Source organism: Dromaius novaehollandiae, chromosome W (assembly GCF_036370855.1).
Source record: "Dromaius novaehollandiae isolate bDroNov1 chromosome W, bDroNov1.hap1, whole genome shotgun sequence".
Taxonomy (NCBI): domain Eukaryota; kingdom Metazoa; phylum Chordata; class Aves; order Casuariiformes; family Dromaiidae; genus Dromaius; species Dromaius novaehollandiae.
In genome coordinates, this window is record NC_088130.1 from 11,643,703 (window position 1) to 11,661,831 (window position 18,129).

The 18,129-nt window shown below is 39.1% G+C and overlaps 1 protein-coding gene across 5 annotated transcripts in view; it reads left to right on the forward strand.

The window, feature by feature from the left end:
* The window catches only part of LOC135324305 (protein prune homolog 2-like), a 149,998-nt gene that overhangs the window by 121,153 nt on the left and 10,716 nt on the right, over positions 1-18,129 (forward strand). For all 5 annotated transcript variants that reach the window (XM_064500304.1, XM_064500306.1, XM_064500303.1 and 2 more), the window contains exons 11-15: positions 492-692; positions 6,406-6,582; positions 12,357-12,459; positions 15,908-16,039; positions 16,163-16,249. In XM_064500304.1, coding sequence (XP_064356374.1) covers positions 492-692; positions 6,406-6,582; positions 12,357-12,459; positions 15,908-16,039; positions 16,163-16,249 — 700 coding nt within the window. The remainder of the gene's footprint in view (positions 1-491; positions 693-6,405; positions 6,583-12,356; positions 12,460-15,907; positions 16,040-16,162; positions 16,250-18,129) is intronic.

The window sequence follows — 18,129 nt, forward strand, 5'->3', positions numbered from 1 at the left end:
CTGTATTGAATATTGTACCATATAGTTAAGACTAAAAACATAAGATCCTACTTGTAAATCAACACCACTGGAATAGCAGCAAGTGCATAACAAAACAGATACTTAACAGGAACATTTCACTCGTATGAATTTCTCCCACATTCAGCAAAGTGCTGCTTCGAAGCTCAAATGATTTGCTCTTTAAACACTCGAGCATTGTGGTTCAGAAGCATGTCTGAAGCTTGTTTTTTGGCTGACAATTATAAAAATATGTAATCTGGATGCTACGTAATGTAAGAGCCCTCAGCTACATCTGCTGTTTCTGTGGATGTTTCTTTTATTTTTTTAAACATTAATGTGTGATATTAGTGTTTTATATCAGTTGGCCTTAAATGGCTTGCTGTTACTGAGATTGCTCTGTTCCCATATGCTTGAAGGTGATTCCTAAGTATTTGGGGGATGACTGGTATGCAGGGGAGAGAAAGTTTGTTTTTTCTTCCTCTTTTTTTCAGAACCTCCCAATTCTCTTGATCTCAATGGCTCCCATCCCAGAAGAATAAAGCTCACAGCTCCAAATATCAATCTCTCTTTGGACCAGAGTGAAGGGTCCGTGCTTTCCGATGATAATTTGGATACGCCGGATGAAATTGACATCAACGTCGATGACCTTGACACTCCCGATGAAGCCGATTCTTTTGAATACACTGGACAAGGTAATGTTCTCATCTGTGCGTGTAGTATAGACACCACAAAGAAGCGTCTCTGCTCCATCCTCTACTGTTCACACGATCAGGCTCACATTTGTCACACCATGAGTATGGTTAATACATTTTAGAGTTAATGTGGGGTTTCCAGATGTTTTTATTTTCTGCTATTTTAAATCTTTCTTCCCCCTTGTGAAGTAATATATTTCCACTTATGCAGACTGCAGAAAGAAATGGTGTAGCTGATCTTCTGATCAGACAAATTAAGAAGAGCTACTCAGAGAGATTCAAACTGCAGAGTCTCTGTCCAGTAGAAATCATAGGACTTGTCTGAAAAGAGTCCTTTAGGAAAGAGAAAAGGACTGCTATCTGGCCTGGAGAACACCAGAGCTAACTGCACCTTTGACGACCAGCTCTAGGTTACAGTTACAACAGTAGAACTTCAGGATATAATGCTGTACAAAATATATTGGCAGAACTGGAAAATCTTATCCCAAAGTATCTCTTGTCATTTTTTCTCTAGATTTTGCTTTGAAGCTTACCAGAATGTAGTCATTTTATACTTATTAGTAATATTCTGAAGTTCAGGTGAGATTTGTATACTATTCATTTTTCATAATGATGACTAAATGCCCCAGCTGAGTTTTGCACTCAGCCACCCTGGACAAAAGTTGCACCAAAGAGCTTGCAGTAAATAAATGAAGTGGGCACAGCTCGGTGTGAGAAGTCTTTTCTCATTCCCGTGTACGGTTGGAAAGCTGAGATGTGGAAGGTACTCCTGTGTGGTATGATGCGGCTAGCTCAGATCATGGAACAAAATAATGCAGCATTCCACCAAATTAAATATCCCTTCTTAGCAGGGCTAATTGTTTGGTACAGATAAACCTTGAAGTATGTAACTTGTCTTGCTTAGGAAGAGCCACAGATGCTTTACTCTCTCTTGGCATCTTAACCTTGAGGCAATGATTTTCTCTCGTGTTATGTATAAGTGTCTTGCACTGCTTTATTTGACTAATTTAACCTCATGATCTCTGTAATAAGGTAATAATACTCCTTCCTTGCTAGCAACTGAAAGACTGTATAGGAATTGTATTTACTACTGTAAATACATAAAGATTATAAGCTATTTGTGGGAAAAATGAGTGTGACCATTTTACAGTCTACAACAGGGAGAAACATAAAAATGGATACTTTTAAACTGAATTTTCCCTTGCTTTTAAATTCTCTATTGCTAATGAAATTCTCTATTGCTAGTGAGGTCATTATAAATTAAAAAATGTATGATCTTTTGAGCATACAAGAACAATTGCATCAGCTTAAGTGATATTGCTAAAGAGACATTACTGTGTACCCAATCATGCATAAGCATCTTTAATGTCACTTCTCATTAGAAGGCAGAGTTCCTTATGGGCAGATGCAGAGCATGATGATGAGTTACTAGACGGCTGGAATATTTTGTAGCAAAGGTTAAACCCAACATACACACACATACACGCACACACACACACACTAGTGTGTACTTGCAATTTTAGAATGTTGTGACTGTTGCGTGAGAGCAAAGATCTCTGCAGTGGAACAGGTTTTTGCCTCTAAGCCCTGAAGTAAATAAATTCAGCTCCAGTGATTTTGGTGACAATTGCATTTATGGCAAGTGTTTCCCCTTGTCTTTTTTTGTTGCTTTCTAAATGTGATGCTTCATTTGGTTGCTAAAATTGGACCAATTTCCCCAGATTCCTAAAAGAATAAGAATTCAAGGTGCCCGTGTTTTCTGTGATATTTTTACAGTTGTGTCTTAGATTGGTCTTGAAGCATACTTAGTTGGCAAAGAGTCCTCTACTTAGGTGAACCAGCAACAAAAATAGAAAAGGAAAAAAATGATACTTTATCAGAATAGGTTGGCAATAAAATAAGTAGGCTATATATTACGTGGATCTGATAGTCACAAGGACAAGTGTAGTCACAAGTTCAAGTGCAGAATGGCTTACGTGCATGGTAAGTCAGCTGGTGTTATCTCCGTACTTCTATCACTCTGCTGTTGCCAGTACGCAAGCACTCCCATAGTCTCGCACAGGTCAGTGTTTCTGGAGTGTTGTACCACACCCGGTGAAGTAAATACATTGCTGCCGAGACTGTACAGAACAGTGATTTTTAGCTCGTGATCCTCAGACTGCAGAAGGTCCATTTGAACTGTAAAAAGCAACTGCGAAAAGCAAGATTCTTGCCATGATTCAAGAGTCCACCTCATCACTAAAAAACTGATGGCTCTGTAAATCAAAAAATACCGAAACCTAAATTTAAGAGTGCAGTTGTGCTGATTCTTCATCACCAATGTGCAAGAAAATGGGTGAGAGTGGAAATACTTAAGTACTTGTCTTAAACTAGTGCCCTGACTTACTCGGGGATTGCTCAGTCATCGCATTCACGGTTATTATTTTGTCACTGTGGCATATACTAATACCTGAAATTGAAACATCATCTTTCACAACCAGCTCATGTTTCTGGAGTGAGCTTTTTCTGATTATTACATTAGATGACAAAAAACCCTGCATTTATTGAAAACCATATGTACATATAGGTGAAGTCCCCCCTCCCCCTTCGAACCAATCTTATTTGGAATGTAAAAAGTGCTAATTATTTTATCTGCAGATGTCTGTTTCCCCTGTGAGTTTCACACTAGCGCATCCTTCTCTGCAACATCAACGCTCCAAGCAGTACAGCACAGCTGCTTCTTAGGAGAAGGTGATCTAGTATCATTTCTGCCCTTTGTCAGCTTCAAAAATAATTCGTTTGTCTGGTGCCAACATCGTAAGTTTTCTCAGGGCCTTATTCTAGAACATCATTTGCAGTTTCATCAGCAAACTTGAGCAGCAACCCCCCAAATACAATTTAGTCCGAGAGTCACCTAGCCCAGATGCTTTTCACTAAAGCTATTCTGCCTGCTGTTCTCCCCCTCAGCCATGCTCTTTCAACCCTCAAAGGAACCGGCTGACTAGACAGTTTTCCTAGGCCGTTCTGATAATCCCCTGTATCAAATCCTTATATCCGTTCCGAAAGCATTTGAGCTGTGTAATATAGTCCTATGAGGACCAGGTATCTTTAAAGGAAGAGCGAGTCTGTGAGAACTTGTCAAAATTTGCATAGTTCAATTGCTTGCATGCAGTTTTCAGGTTTTTTTCCCATGATATTTAGGTTCATTTTTAAAAAATGTATTTTATAAGGTCATTGCCAACATCATTGAATATGTTCTATTTCAAAAGCGAATGCCAAGTATATTATTAAATATTATGAGCGTCGTACCCTGAGAACCTCAGTTGCACAGTATATAATCTACTGAACAGCAGCTATTAAACAGATTTGAATTAGTATACTTGAAAAAAATTACCTTTTGCAGTCTGTTCTTCACAACCTTCTACCTTCTCCAACTTCTCTTTATCTGCAGTTCCTAAGGAAAAAAGGCTTATGTGGCCCTGTCATATACTCATGTGTATATGCATGTTGGCCTCTCCATTACTTCCATCCCTATTTCCACCATTAATACCTCTTGACATTGGTGCATTTTTAACTCATCGGCTGGTTTCTGTCAAATTTGACAATGAAGTAGGAGCTGAAATATAAGTACATTTTTGTGAGTTTCCTGCAGATAGGCATTAGGAAAAGAAGAAAGTTAGTGATGAGTTCAGCTCTTGTTACACACCAGAGGATTCACCTGGGAGAGAGGGACTTTCCATCAGAAGTTACCTCTTATTGGGAACAGAGAATACAACCACAAGACAGACGGCAATGAAAACCAGACCTCATTAGTCCTACTGTCACAGAACCGCTTGTTTCCTCTTCCCATTTTCTCTCCCCCATTCCTGTTTTCTATTTGCTACTGTTTTATGAGACTTGCAGGCATTTTCTGAGATTCTGTCAGAGAGAGTCAAATGTTTTTCCTTGTTCAGGCATGGCTGTTGCTTGAAGGTGTTTTTGACCTTGATATCTGGACCAAAAAGCAAGTGTGTGCTCAACCTGATACATATTAAAAAAAAAAAAGTTCAAAGCATGCTTTTGTTCTAAGGAGCTTGGTATTTGTGAGAAATTCATTGGAAATATTGGTAACTTTTGGCATTGAAGTCAATTCTACCAATTAATAATCAGTGCATATATGTGTGTATGTACACGTAGGCTGTGTGTGTGTATCTGTATAATACATATCCAATATATACATCTGTTCCTGGTTTCATACAGATGAATAATTTAATTCATATGATAAACTTGTATGTTTTATTGATCATATACCTCCGTTCATGCAAGTAGTTCAAGAAGCAGCATTAATCAGAGCAGAGGAATCCCAGGATAAAGCAATATGTAGAAATACTTGAGGACTTCTACAAACATACTGTGTTCTTTACTTCTTTTGCCAATTGAAATCTTTTCTTTCATTTATTCCCAACTCTTCTTACAGCTCTGTTTGGTATTTTTAACTAACACATCTGATCTACTTTTTATGTATGCCATGCACACGTGGTTACCTCATTTATTGACTGTTACATGATCAAATTCAGCTCTTACTTATATCCTTGCAGATCCGGAGTAATGCTATGAAAGAACTGGTTGCTTCAAATATATATAATAGAGAAAATGTGTAGGATCTTTACAATCAAGATATAATAATAATATGTGAACTTAACCACAAGGCAAGGGTGCTCCAGCAAGAGTAATAGTACAAAAGATGGGGAAAAAAATCACAAAAAGAACAGTATGTTGTATTCAATAACTAAAAAAGAAAATAAAGTAATTCTGGCTGTGGACAGAATCAGTCTTCTTGTCACTTTTTATGTAACCAGCCATTAAGTTTGACAAAGTGGAATGCAGTAAAACATGTTGTAACTGCTGTCTCATCGATGTGCAATGAAAATGTAGGTTTTGTTAATGGCTTTACAGCTTTTCCGAAGCTAAGAGTGTCCAGCAGAGAGGCCGTACTATGAGACTTTATAATCTCTTAAGAGCCATTCAGTTTATTGAGTGTGGTCACTGGGGTTGTGGACTGCCTGTACCTGTTCCCGCATGTGTGCTGGTGTGAACAGCCAAATTGCTTGAATTCTCTGTACTTTGTATCTGGAAAGGAACTGATATTAAGCACAACTGGAAGGCCCAGAGGGAGGTGAATGCTATGTTTAAGTTATCCGAGGTATGTTTAAGCACACCCCATTGCTGGAACAGATGAACGGGCATGTTCTTCACATATGCTGGAACCAGATGTGAAGAGATTGGAGAAGAGAAGTTGGAGGAGGAAGGAAGGAGTTGAAAAGCTGTAGCTCTTGGGTAATTTCTCACTAGACAATAAGAATCATTAGGTTCACTTTTAGCTCCGTATTTTGCGTTTTAGTATAGTTGCCATACTAGCAGCCAAAGATTTTTAAAGAGCTGCAATGCAGTAGCCAATCAGTTTTACTAACATAATGAGTCTTGTGTGATTACCTGCGAAATGCAAAAATCCTTGGGCAGTATTCTTCATGGTCATGTTTGCTGCTGTTGTTAGTATGTTCATAATGATGAAAAGTTTAAAAGAAAAAAAGAAACTTCTCATTTCATGATCAAATTCTGCTCTTATTTGTAAGTGCAGATGCAGAATAGTGCTCTAAAAACCCACTTGATTTCAGATATGCACTTAAAATGTATGTAACAGAAAATATAGAGAGCCTTTGCATGAAGATGTAATCTTTGCAATTTTATTTTTTAGAACACCAGACAGCCGTTAAGGATGCTTCCCAGGAGGAGTCCGAATCAATTCCAGAATATACTGCTGAGGAGGAGCGAGAGGACAACAGGTTATGGAGAACAGTGGTTATTGGAGAACAAGAGCAAAGGATTGATATGAAAGTCATTGAACCTTACAAAAAGGTCATTTCGCATGGAGGTAGGAAAGCCCTGAGTGTATTTTTTAGATTGAAGTGAAAAATCATGCTTTATTAAGCATAGTAGCAGGGGGAAAGAGAGTTTATTTTTCAGCCATGCCTATAAGCAATGAGTTGACTGACTCCCTCACGTTACAGAAGCATTATAGTGTCTTAGAGCCCACATTCATGCTTATTAGGAAGAGAATGTCATAATAGAAGGAATTACAAGCTTCCTATAGGAGAGTACCAATAAACTACTGGCATAGCCCTGATCTGAGGCATGCTGTTTTGAGTTTGGTCATAGGATGCTGATTCAAAAAATATTTTGAGCAGATACTGCTGGTTAGGGCTCTTAAGAAGCCTTCAAAAGAATAGAAGCCAAGGTCATCTCCTGGAAGCCTCATAGGAGAGTATTTCCAGATAAACAATGCTTGTCCTTGCATCAGGACAAGTCTTTCCTGTTTTGTTAGGAGATCAGCCAGTGTTGGAGATATAATCTGTACTTTTCTGTAGTAGCTTCTGTACCCATAGAAGTGGCAGCTGACATGGAGAGACTTTGTAACCTTCACAGATGGACCATTCCCTGGTCTGTAAATTCAATGCAGTGCTAAATTATTTTTGGAAGAGACGGAAGGCCTTAATTTGAACTCACTTACTCTGGTACAGTCTCTAATTACACCAGTGAAGCAAACTGAGTTCCTCCAAAGTAAAACTGTAGAAGAAAGATAAGAATGAATCAACCCTGTTTGCAGTTCAGGGTGGCAATGAGTAATGAATACTTTAAATACAACACATTTTTGGCAGCAACAAATAAACTGAGATACATGTGTTAGTAATAATCTGGTAGTTGTAGGCTAAAACTTTCTTTAAGCAAGGAAAAACCCTTTTGTTCTGGAGAAAAAGTTCTTGAAAACTCCATGCTCTAGATTATGGCAAAAACTTCCTGCACAAGGAAGTATGGTGCTCTGTGATTTGTTGTGTGCTGCACATGGGTGCACAGATCCAAACAGGGGGAGTGGCTAAAAGAAAAAATGTAGTTTTCCTTGAGGCTTCCATTCCATGCTCCTGCGATTAAGATGCCTAAGTTATTTTCTGTCATTTATAATTGTCAGCAGGTAGAATTTCACTAGCAACTATTTTATGTTCCTTCATATAATTTGTTAATGATTATCAAATAGCATATCAAAGATAACATTTATTTTAAAGTAGGAAAGTGGCCTCATATGCTTTTTATATTGTGTCCTTAGCTCATCTCTTAGCTCTCTAACTTCCTCAGAGAATGTGTAGTTCAGGTATTACTAAAACACTTACATATAAATTAATTCAAATGGGTAAATATCACCAAAGATATCGAGGGAAGAAAATAAAAGAAAAATGTTTAAGTGCCTTTTCCTTGGTATCTCAGATATCCCTTTGGATTCTGGGAGGCTCTATTTGCCAACCGTGGCTATTAAGTAGGGATGAGTTGCTCTAATCCTGCAAAAACTTAGGCGGGTAACTTAGCATCTGAGGTAAGACTTGTGAGTTTATGCAAACTTTCTTTAGTCATAGTGTTGCTGATCCATAACATAATTTAAACAGTCATTTCCACTATATTTTGAGTGTTGGATCTTTATCTGGTAAAAAACAGTTTTCTTGCAAATGAGATAACTAAATTATGCTTAATTATATCACCTGTGGATGTAATCCTCAAATTTTCTATGTGCTAAAAGCACCTGAACACAAGCCTACAGATGTTCAGTGTCCAGCTTTTATGAAAAATAAATAGCAGGAAGTCTTAGTGGATGGAGAAGTAGCCCTTAATCAAGCATTGCTTGGCTGCTGAAAAAGGACCAGTTCCAGTGCCAGCTTCAGGCCTCTCTGATGGTAATGGTAAGAACATAAGAATCCATGGGAGTGTAGGTCACTCGGTTTGGTCCTAAGTGTGAGGTAATCAGGATTCAAATTTAGGTCTTCATGACTGATAAGCAAGTGCTCTAAATCCTCTACTCACCATTCAGACTTCCTTGACTGGTTCCTTCTTACACTATCACTGCTGTCCATGACTGCAATTCAATTGAGCAGTTGCGATGGAAAGAAAGGCTTAATTTCAGTGAAAATGTGTCTGTAAGGAGGAACACCATAACAAGTGTGAATTATACTGATTTAATGTTTACATTCAACTCTATGATTTATCCTCTTCTTGAATGAAATAATTAAATTAGGTTGTTGAACTTGTCAAATTACCAAAGCATAAATTGATTGAGCCTGTAGTTTATGACAGTCGCTCTTCCCAGAATGGTCAATATCTCCCTCAGCACTCCTTTTGGAAATGGTAGCCTTTTCATTTGGAGTAATGAATCTGTAGTAATTCCATTCTGCACACTTCCCGCTTCCCAAGGTATTGCCTGCTAAGATATAGAGGGATATATTTAACACCACTGATGAGAACGTTTGTATTAACTTGCTATTTTTTCAGTGTATTATGTGCCTGATTTTTATTTGTCTGACATCTCGTTTTGTTAGATAGGAAAGTTCAATAAATTGCTGGGCAAAATTTTACAAAGAATCGTTCAAATTTGAGATAAAAAACATTAGATTACCTTCGCCTTCAAATGACTGTCGGTCAGTAGCTTAGCCATTGTAAAGGAAATAGTGTGAAACATAGCAGTAATTTCCAGGCCTCCACTGGTTACACTGGAAATTTTTCCTGAAATCTAGCCATATTGGGACTGGATTAAATTCTGTGTTTATGAAGTGGCAGAGCTCTTCATTGCAATTGTGGATATTTAATCATTTTGATGTATATGCTGTGAGAAAACTTTGGAGAGCTTGAACAGTTGTTACAGAATGACCACTAGGCCCGTTCTATATGATGTTGCCTTTGGCTATACTTGAGTATTTTTGGAGCGTTTTTAGAGGGCCAGGAATCTTTCCTATCACCTCAAGAGTAAGCACAGATTCTGCCTAAAAAAAGTTACTCAGTCGGATCTGCCATCTCTTGATGATTCAATGATCTATCAGACATTCCTTCCTGCTAAACAGTAGGTAATGTTTAATTCAGAATCGAGGTGATAGCTACAAAATAGAAAAGAGGAGAGTAGATATAGCTTGACAGTCCAGGGGTGAGATTTCCTTCCACACATGTCAATGGGGAGATTTCTCAGTGATCTGTCTCTTTGTGTAGACTGACGGAGAATTTAGGCAAATGGCTGTTACTGGCTTCTAGTGATGATTTAAAAAGCACCTCTCCGTTGGGTGAACATTCCTTGTCTACAAGCAAGTGTACGAAAAGGTGGTTTGAACTGATCTATGGATTTTTCTTGTGTGTGTGCTGTTAGAGAGGTGGCAGCTGCACATAATCCTTTTGCTTTACAACTGCGAACTGGATGAGTAGTTTTGTGGACACACCTGCCACAATGTGCTCCGCTGCCAAACTCCCGAGCCAGTTGGAAGGACTGCCTTATGACAGCATGGTGTTAGTTGTCCTGAAAATCTCTTAAGGATTTATATTTAAACATTTATATAAGGAAGTTCCCTCCCTATTTGAAAAGCAGAGGAAAAAACTACTGCCTTATTCCCTAATGATTCAGCTCAGCAATTAGCTAGGATGGGCTAGGTGAACTGACCACTGTCTCTCTGGAAATGTGCGGGTCTAACTGGTAAGACAGACCATATCAGAGAGTAAAATAAAGTGGTGAGTGTGGGAGGCAGGGTTGTTTTCTCTTCGTTTCTTTTGGGAAGACTGGTGTATTCCTTCATGTCACACTTCTGGAAGGTGAAGGTGCTGAAAATAGGACTGGAGTTTCTTCCCCCATCCCTGCATACATTCCTGCTAGAGAACGCAATGCCGCTCTTTGAATGTAACTATGAGATCTTCTCTGGGACACCAGAGTCAATCAGCCATACCTGTATCTCTACCTAGGCTGTCCCTGCTGGCTGTTCCTAACGTGCATTGAAGCTCTCCCACACCATGCTATGTTACATGGCTTAACCTGGTTATATTCACATTGCTGTTTGGCTCGAACTCAGGCCCTTGTCCTGTCCTCTTCTGCCTGTCCCTGTCCTCCAACAGGATGGGTTGTAAGGCTGCAGCATGGGATTGCAGAAGACAGAGCACATATGCTGGGCAGCTGTTGTACAGTGCCTTCCCTCTAGCTCTGGAAGCCTATCTGTAGATTAGCTGGTTTCTGGCCTCTGAGAGCCACTGCACAGTACTGGAAAGACAGGAGATGCCAGCATCATGGGGGGGATGGAGTTAAAGCTAAGGATATATAGCCTCCTGCAGTGTCCAAATTATTCTGCAGTGGATGAGGCTAGCATTCTTAATTTGATGTTGGCAAAATAAATATGTACCATCAGCTTATCTAGTGCATTATATTCAGTCAAATCTGCCAAATCAAATTCAGGAAGAAAAAAACTCAATATCATCTTTCAGCAGGCTGCTTTGCCGAGACTTGATTTGAAGCGATATGGCTCAAGGCAGGAGGCTTACTTCTGACATGCAGATTTTTCTCTCTGAGGCTTATCCTTTTTTATGGCTGCCCTTTGTAAAAAGGGAAGCAATGATGTTTTATGTCCTTGTAGGAACAGCTGAGAGCCCTGAATGAAGAGCCTCTGTTCTTTCCCCTTTTGACTGGGATTATGTTGAGATTACTCAACAGTGCCTCTCCTTAGCATGAATTACTTCATGGACAGGTGTCTTGAGGCACTTTGCTAGGGATTCTGGAGTCTTTAAAAAAAGATTTCTTCAAAGCCATAAAGATAATGGGGATTAAAATGTAAGGACAGACTTGCTTAACATAAACATCATCTACTTATTTCAACTAGCTAAGACTCATCTTAGGTGCTCAGTGAGAAAGGAGAAACTGCATCAAGGTTAGTTTCTCCCAGCCTTCTGTCTTTCAGGTCTACCTCCAAGTATATCCGGCCTCTATCACTGTGCATCACTAGTGCTCTTTCAGTACAACCATTTCTATGATATCTTTATAAATTCCCTCATGATTACACACATCTTTTAAATGAATCCCAGGCCTTCAACTGTAATGCAGGAATATTTTATATTTATTAGTAGTACCACAGAAGCCCATAGGGATTGTAAAAGATTGTGGAAAAGGCTGATCAGTATTAATACAACATACATTTTGCTTATTTTGCCTTTCTGTTACATGTACCAAGCAATTGTGCTGGGGCCTAGCAGCTTTGGAGCTTTACAGCTGTTTTTGGGCCCTGCTGGAGCCAAGAGAAGGCCAGCATTGGGCAACTGGAGTGTCCAGGCTAACAAGTATTTTCCACAAAGCTTGCAGCAAAGGATTTAATTGATCCCCAGGAGCTTTTAAAGCATAATGGGGTGCAATCGTAGCTGTGATATCATGAGGCCTTTGGAGCTGCACAGACAAACTAAAATTGGATGGTGAGACTTTGGAAATCCAAATTCAAAAGATGCTGGAGAATAAGTGTAGGATATTTTCTTCAGCCATTTATTCTTCCGGCTAGGGGGAACATTCAGCACATGATTACAGTAGAGATGCAGTGAACCAGGGCTTCATGTAAGACTGTGTTATTAACAAAGCGGAATGAGTTTTCTCACTGGCTTCTATAAAAAGTTTATTCATGGTAGTGCTAAGCATGTTTTCCAGGAATTCGGCATAACAGACTGTCCTACTTCCTTATCATGTGATGATAGTTCATTCGTTTTCAGGCTTCTTCAGTATTGACATATACACTCTATTCCAGGACTCTGAGATTTCTTTTTAAATTTATCTTGTTTAGAGCCTTTGACAAAGATAAAAATGCCTTTTTGTTTGTTCCACAGGATACTATGGTGATGGTCTGAATGCTATCATTGTGTTTGCTGCATGCTTCTTGCCAGACAGCAGTCGAACTGATTACAACTATGTCATGGAAAATCTTTTCCTGTGAGTGATATGTAGCAATGTGACAGTCTTTTGAGTTAGTACTCATAATTATGTAGTGAGAGAGAACCTGTCTTTAATTAAGAGGTAATTTGGGTCATTAGAGGGGGAGTGATCTGAATGACAAGTAAAATAGCAATTTTAGGTAAACTGCTCAGTGGAGTATTATGTAGGCATTCTTTATCTACTTGCCTCCCAAAATTAAGGTGTATTTGTCAGGACCAAATCTGATTATAATAATTCCCTAAATGACAAGGGATATAGTATCTGCTGCTTCTTGGACCTACAATGATTGCACTGTTTCACCAGTGATTTTCAGCACTTTCTGAGAACAGTCAGCAGGGACCTAGATCACCAGACTGTTTTTCAGTGTCATCGTGTGTTATATATTACTGGGATGTATCACTGTGTATTATATTTTGAATATAGGCTGTCGTTGTTCTAGGAGTTACGGGGGCATTTGCTGACACTTATTTTAAAAATACAGGATAAATGACAGTTGCTGATACAAACAGCTCAAAGTACTTTTCTTGACTTCAGCTGCTCCCAAATCAGTTATTAAAAATAGCAGAGACCTGTTGGGCTGGACAAATTTCGCCAAGCGAACCCAAATTTATCACAGCTCTTAACAAGCAAAATTACTCCTAATAACAACCTAGCTCAGCAGCCAAAAATTGTGAAGGCAACTCCCCTGAACAGCCTGCAGCTAGTTCCACTTACAGCTGTTGAAAAATCAATCATTCCAGGGCCGTATATGCTAAAACCCAATAAGTCAGTCTCAAAGCTACTGGAGGCCTGGCCTTCACCATTTGCTGCTTACAAGGTGCCAGACCTCGCTGCAAGAGCACAGACCCAGGCCCCACAAAATTCCAGCCCATAAAGATGTGTGTGGAGGTAGCCAAAGCCCTCAGTGTTGTGTCTACATGTGAGAAACGAGAGCGAGTGGTTCCGTTCCAGGTCAAACCAACTGCTAGCATTCATCTGGTAAAGAGGTCTCTAGGTCCCCCATGTTATCTACAGTACCAGATTTACACAATGCCCAGTGATTTAGAAGGGAAGAATTCCTACAGTAGTTTTAAGCTGATAACTAGAAAACAAATCTGCCAATAACCGTGACTGACATTAAACAGTTATTCTTCGACTTCTCTGAAGACCCCTTTTCAAAGATAGAATTGCAGGTAAATGGACTTCGCAGAGGAAGCCTTTTCAAGCCTCAAGAGGCTTTTCTGCTTCCCTTAAGGATATCGTCAAAGTATATTTTACATCCCACTGTCTCTGTTGGGGTAGTGTAACAGAGAGTTCACTTTGGCTGCTCACCTTCATCTTATTTTAAGACAGAGAGATTCATAATTCTCTCTAGCACAACAAGAACCAGAAAAGAAAATGTCAGATTGTCCCTTTCTTTTACATATAAGCCTATTAATTGCTTTGAAATAGAGGGAGCTTGACAATTTACAACATAGCCAATAACTGATATATATATATAAAAATATATATATATATTTAAATATATATATAAAATATATATGTGAGCTCTTTACTATAAAGTCATATAGGGGTATGGAGACCTGCAAATCATTAAATCTCTTCCCATTTTTTATATAGCATGTTTCCCTTAAATAATCCTGCAACTGCAGTGTGCAGGCCCCCTCTAGTTTGTAATTAACAACTGTCCTCAATTGTTCATGTATTCTGCAGTTTCATTGCCCTCTGGATTCCCTTCACATTTCTAAGTACCTTGTTCCTATCTGTTACCTTGACTAATCCTGTAAAATTGTCTTTAAGTGAGCCAAAACTCAACCTCTGAGACAGCATCTTCTAAAGCACTTCTTTTTGATGCTGCAGACCCACACAGAAAATTCTGCTGTTTCATTTGTGGCTGGCTGATACGGTCTAGAAATTAAAAGTTTCTTAAAGAGTAACAACTCAGAAATACTACACTTTGAAATTCAAAAACAGTGCTTTTGCTTTCAGAGTGAGTGAATTGTTCTACTCAGTGAGAAAAATTCTTAACGTCTTCTCAAATAATAAAATTATTTCTCAAATAAAGAACTTGCTAGCATGAAATAGGTAAGGTTTGCAAGAGAACTTGACATCCCTCTGCACTTGCAGAGAGATCTAGACTGCACAGCAAGTTTGCACCCTGCAAATGCAGGTGCACCCTCTAAATTGCACCCTGCAAATGCAGGACCTGCTGCCCACTGCTGCTGGCTTCATTTCCCGTGGAGCAGCCACCGTCTTGGCTGTACAAGCCCACACTTTCATATCTCACTGATGGACAGGAGCCTTTACAAATGTGGGGCAAAAGTAGACAACGTGCAAGTGGAAGGTGAGAAAGAGAGTGAAAAGCATTGTGAGTAGTGAGTTAGATGGAATTCATCAAATGGAACTACTCAATTAGTTGCTACCTACTTTCTGTCTGTTTAAAATAACATTCCCTGTGTTGAGAATTTGATTTCCTACTCTTGTTTTAAAGAAACTGCATTTTGAGGAATTTAAGGGTCAGATTAAATCCTGTTATTCACATACACCTGTGCAAGGGGCTATTTTGTGCAGGGATAGAGCTGCCTTTTGTAACGAGAACTCTCAAGCATTAGGCTTTCTGAGGTGAAACTCAGTGATGTTTCACTGCAGTTTTTACACAGACATGCCTTGGGACTGGACAGGAGAGAGAGCAATTTGCATGTTGTTATGATGAATTCCTCCCCGGTTAGGTGGGGACTAGTGAAACCAGACAGAGCATCTGCTTGTATAGTCCCAGACAGAAATTTAAAGCTACCCTTTCATTCAACTGAACACCCTGCTCTCCTAGGTGACATGGATTTTGCTCTGGGAATGCCGGTCTGTCTGAATACTCATTGTAGAGCTGAGGAATTTGATGAGTGTTTGGAGTGTTGTGCTCACAAAATGATGCCATGGAGTTGGCATCCCCTCAGAAGGCAGGTTGATGGACAACTTCTGTTAGCTTTGAGATTCAAAAGGTTTGTAGTTGGCAGTCACAGACTCAGTAATGGTGATCTGAGGATCACAAGAATTATAGACAAGTTTCTTCTCCTGACTCTTATTATTTTTGCTTTGAACAAACATACTGATGAGAATTTTCTCAATGGTCATATCTCAGAAGTTCTGGGAACTTCACATGGTCCTGTCAGGCTCTCCCTTGTAAAATTTATTGATTTAATGTGCTTATAAGGGGAAAAAGCCACCTATGAGGTTGGAAGACTTATTATGAAACTGTATCTTTGGAAGGAAACCACATTCTCTGAAGATAAGATTATGGTTAGCATGGGGAACAGTTGTAAATATCTGCTTTCAGTTTAAAAGGAAAGAAAACATTGCCTTGTTGTAAGTTCCTTGATCTGCATTGATGTATGCCTAGTGGACTGGTTTTGATTAGGCTTAAATGGATAATGTAAAAAAATGTGCTCACTTGCTTCTGTTCATTTTTCAGATATGTAATAAGTACCTTAGAACTGATGGTAGCCGAAGACTACATGATTGTCTACTTGAATGGAGCAACACCAAGAAGGAGGATGCCAGGACTTGGTTGGATGAAAAAATGTTACCAAATGATTGATCGGCGGTGAGCAGTATTTTCCTTTCTGATCCACAGCCATTATTTTAAACTGTATGACAGCGTTCACTGTATATGATCTTTGTGTATGTTTTGTATTTTTTAAATGAAATGTGTTTCTTTTTGACTTAGATTAAGGAAGAACTTGAAATCATTTATAATTGTCCATCCATCATGGTTTATCAGGACAATTCTGGCTGTGACACGACCTTTTATAAGGTATGCAGTGAATATTGTTATTTTCTTTGTCCCTAAAGATACTGAAGCTCCTAAATGATCAAACATGGCTGTTAATGTCCCACTGAAAGGTACTCATTTTACAGTTCATGTTGGGATTTTGACAGCTGAAGTTGACTTCCCACTCTCCTGATTGGAAAAAAAGTTGAATGATGAATAAAGGGATTAAACAGTGCACACATTGCAGGCACAATATCAAATGCCCATATGTGCATGCAGAACTGGAAATTTATTCCTTTACAATTGTCTTTGTTTATTATGAGCCCAGCTAAAATGCATGTGGGAAGGGAGTCTGGACAAATCACCTTATTAAAAGAATTGTGGCTACAGGACAAGATTAAGCTACAATTCTGGTTTAAAAATAAAAATAAAAATGCTGCTCAGCCAAGAAGACTTCCAGCACCCTGAGCTGTTGGAAGGCTTAGGAGGCCAGGTTCCAAAAGAGTTTTTCTGCCACCAAAAATAATTCTTTGATCAGTAAAAAAGCAATGAAATGTTTCAGACACTGAAGAACTTGCAGATTGTTGAAGGAGATGGACAAGTATGCAATTGAAATCCTGCGATCAGAGAGAGTAGACTGACAGGTGTGAAAAAGAATTGCTTCCAAGCAAGAGAAGATGCATCTCATCTACACAAGTTAGACAAAATAACGTGCATCATGACAGACTGCAGAGAAATCTGCCCCCAGACTACAGGCAAGAGCACCGAAGGTGTTGGTCGTAGGGTGCTCTGTCCTGGCAGGGGAATCTGGGCATGGGGAAGCGAACAAGTTCTCCCATTGTTGCCAAAGTGACAGGCAGAATATCATAACAAAGCTTATTCTTTCTGATAGGATGACTTTAATACCAAGCAGAAAGTGAGAACTAAGAAAAATAGTGTAACAGGGATGCAGTAGGTAAAATTAGCAATAGTAGTCATGGGAGATTGATTCAGTTGCCTTTGGTGTCTGAGATAATCTGTTGGCACCCTATTTCCTCCCAGGAAAAAGGTGGGCAGTAAAAATAAAATAAAATCAAAGACGCAACGCCTGTATCAATGCGTGAGTCATTTATTCTAGATGGCCATACTGAGTAGCAGTGACCACAGGCATTGCATTGCCAAACTGGGGAAAAAGTTGCTTATAAACCGAGTTTGGTAAAGAGAATTAACAGTACAGAACTTGAGAAAATAGGACCAATTAAAAAATCCATTTCAGCCAAGAAGTAGATTGAGTCTCTGTTGGAAGTAAAAGAAAGTGAAGTAGAAATGGGAGCTGTACATGTAGTTAATGTGACTTAGGCCGAAGAAGAGTTGAGGGTGGGAGGTATTTGAACCCTCACTGAGGACAGAAGAGCTGTATGAGAAAACTGAATAAAAAGCCCAGAGAGGCCAAAAAGAAAAAAATAGATTGGTTGCAAAGATAGAAAAAAAAGCTGGATTCAGGTCCTAGATATCATTTATGGATCAGTTAGTCACAGCAGAGATCATTTTAGCTGTGTTAGGCAGGAAATTAGATTTTTAATAAAACAAGTGTCTATGAAAGATTTTCGGCATTCGATGGAAATGCTTAAGCAGTAGAAAGTTCAACACAAGTGGCAGCATGCCTCGCCTAGAGTCAGAAAGAAGCAAGGACTTCTTATTTTAGGCATATATTTGGGATGCCAATACACAGACTTCCACATGAAGCAATTAGGTAGAAATCAGTCACTGTTGTGGAATTAGTGGACCCAGGAGAAACCCCAAGTGGAAAAACAACCTCTAAACAATTTTATTTTTTGTGTTTTTTTCAGTCTTTAGATGTTTCCAGATTGGGCTGCTGATTGCCAAGTTGCTTCAACTGGCAGTTCAGATGATCTAGACTGTGATTAACATTTCTAATAAAA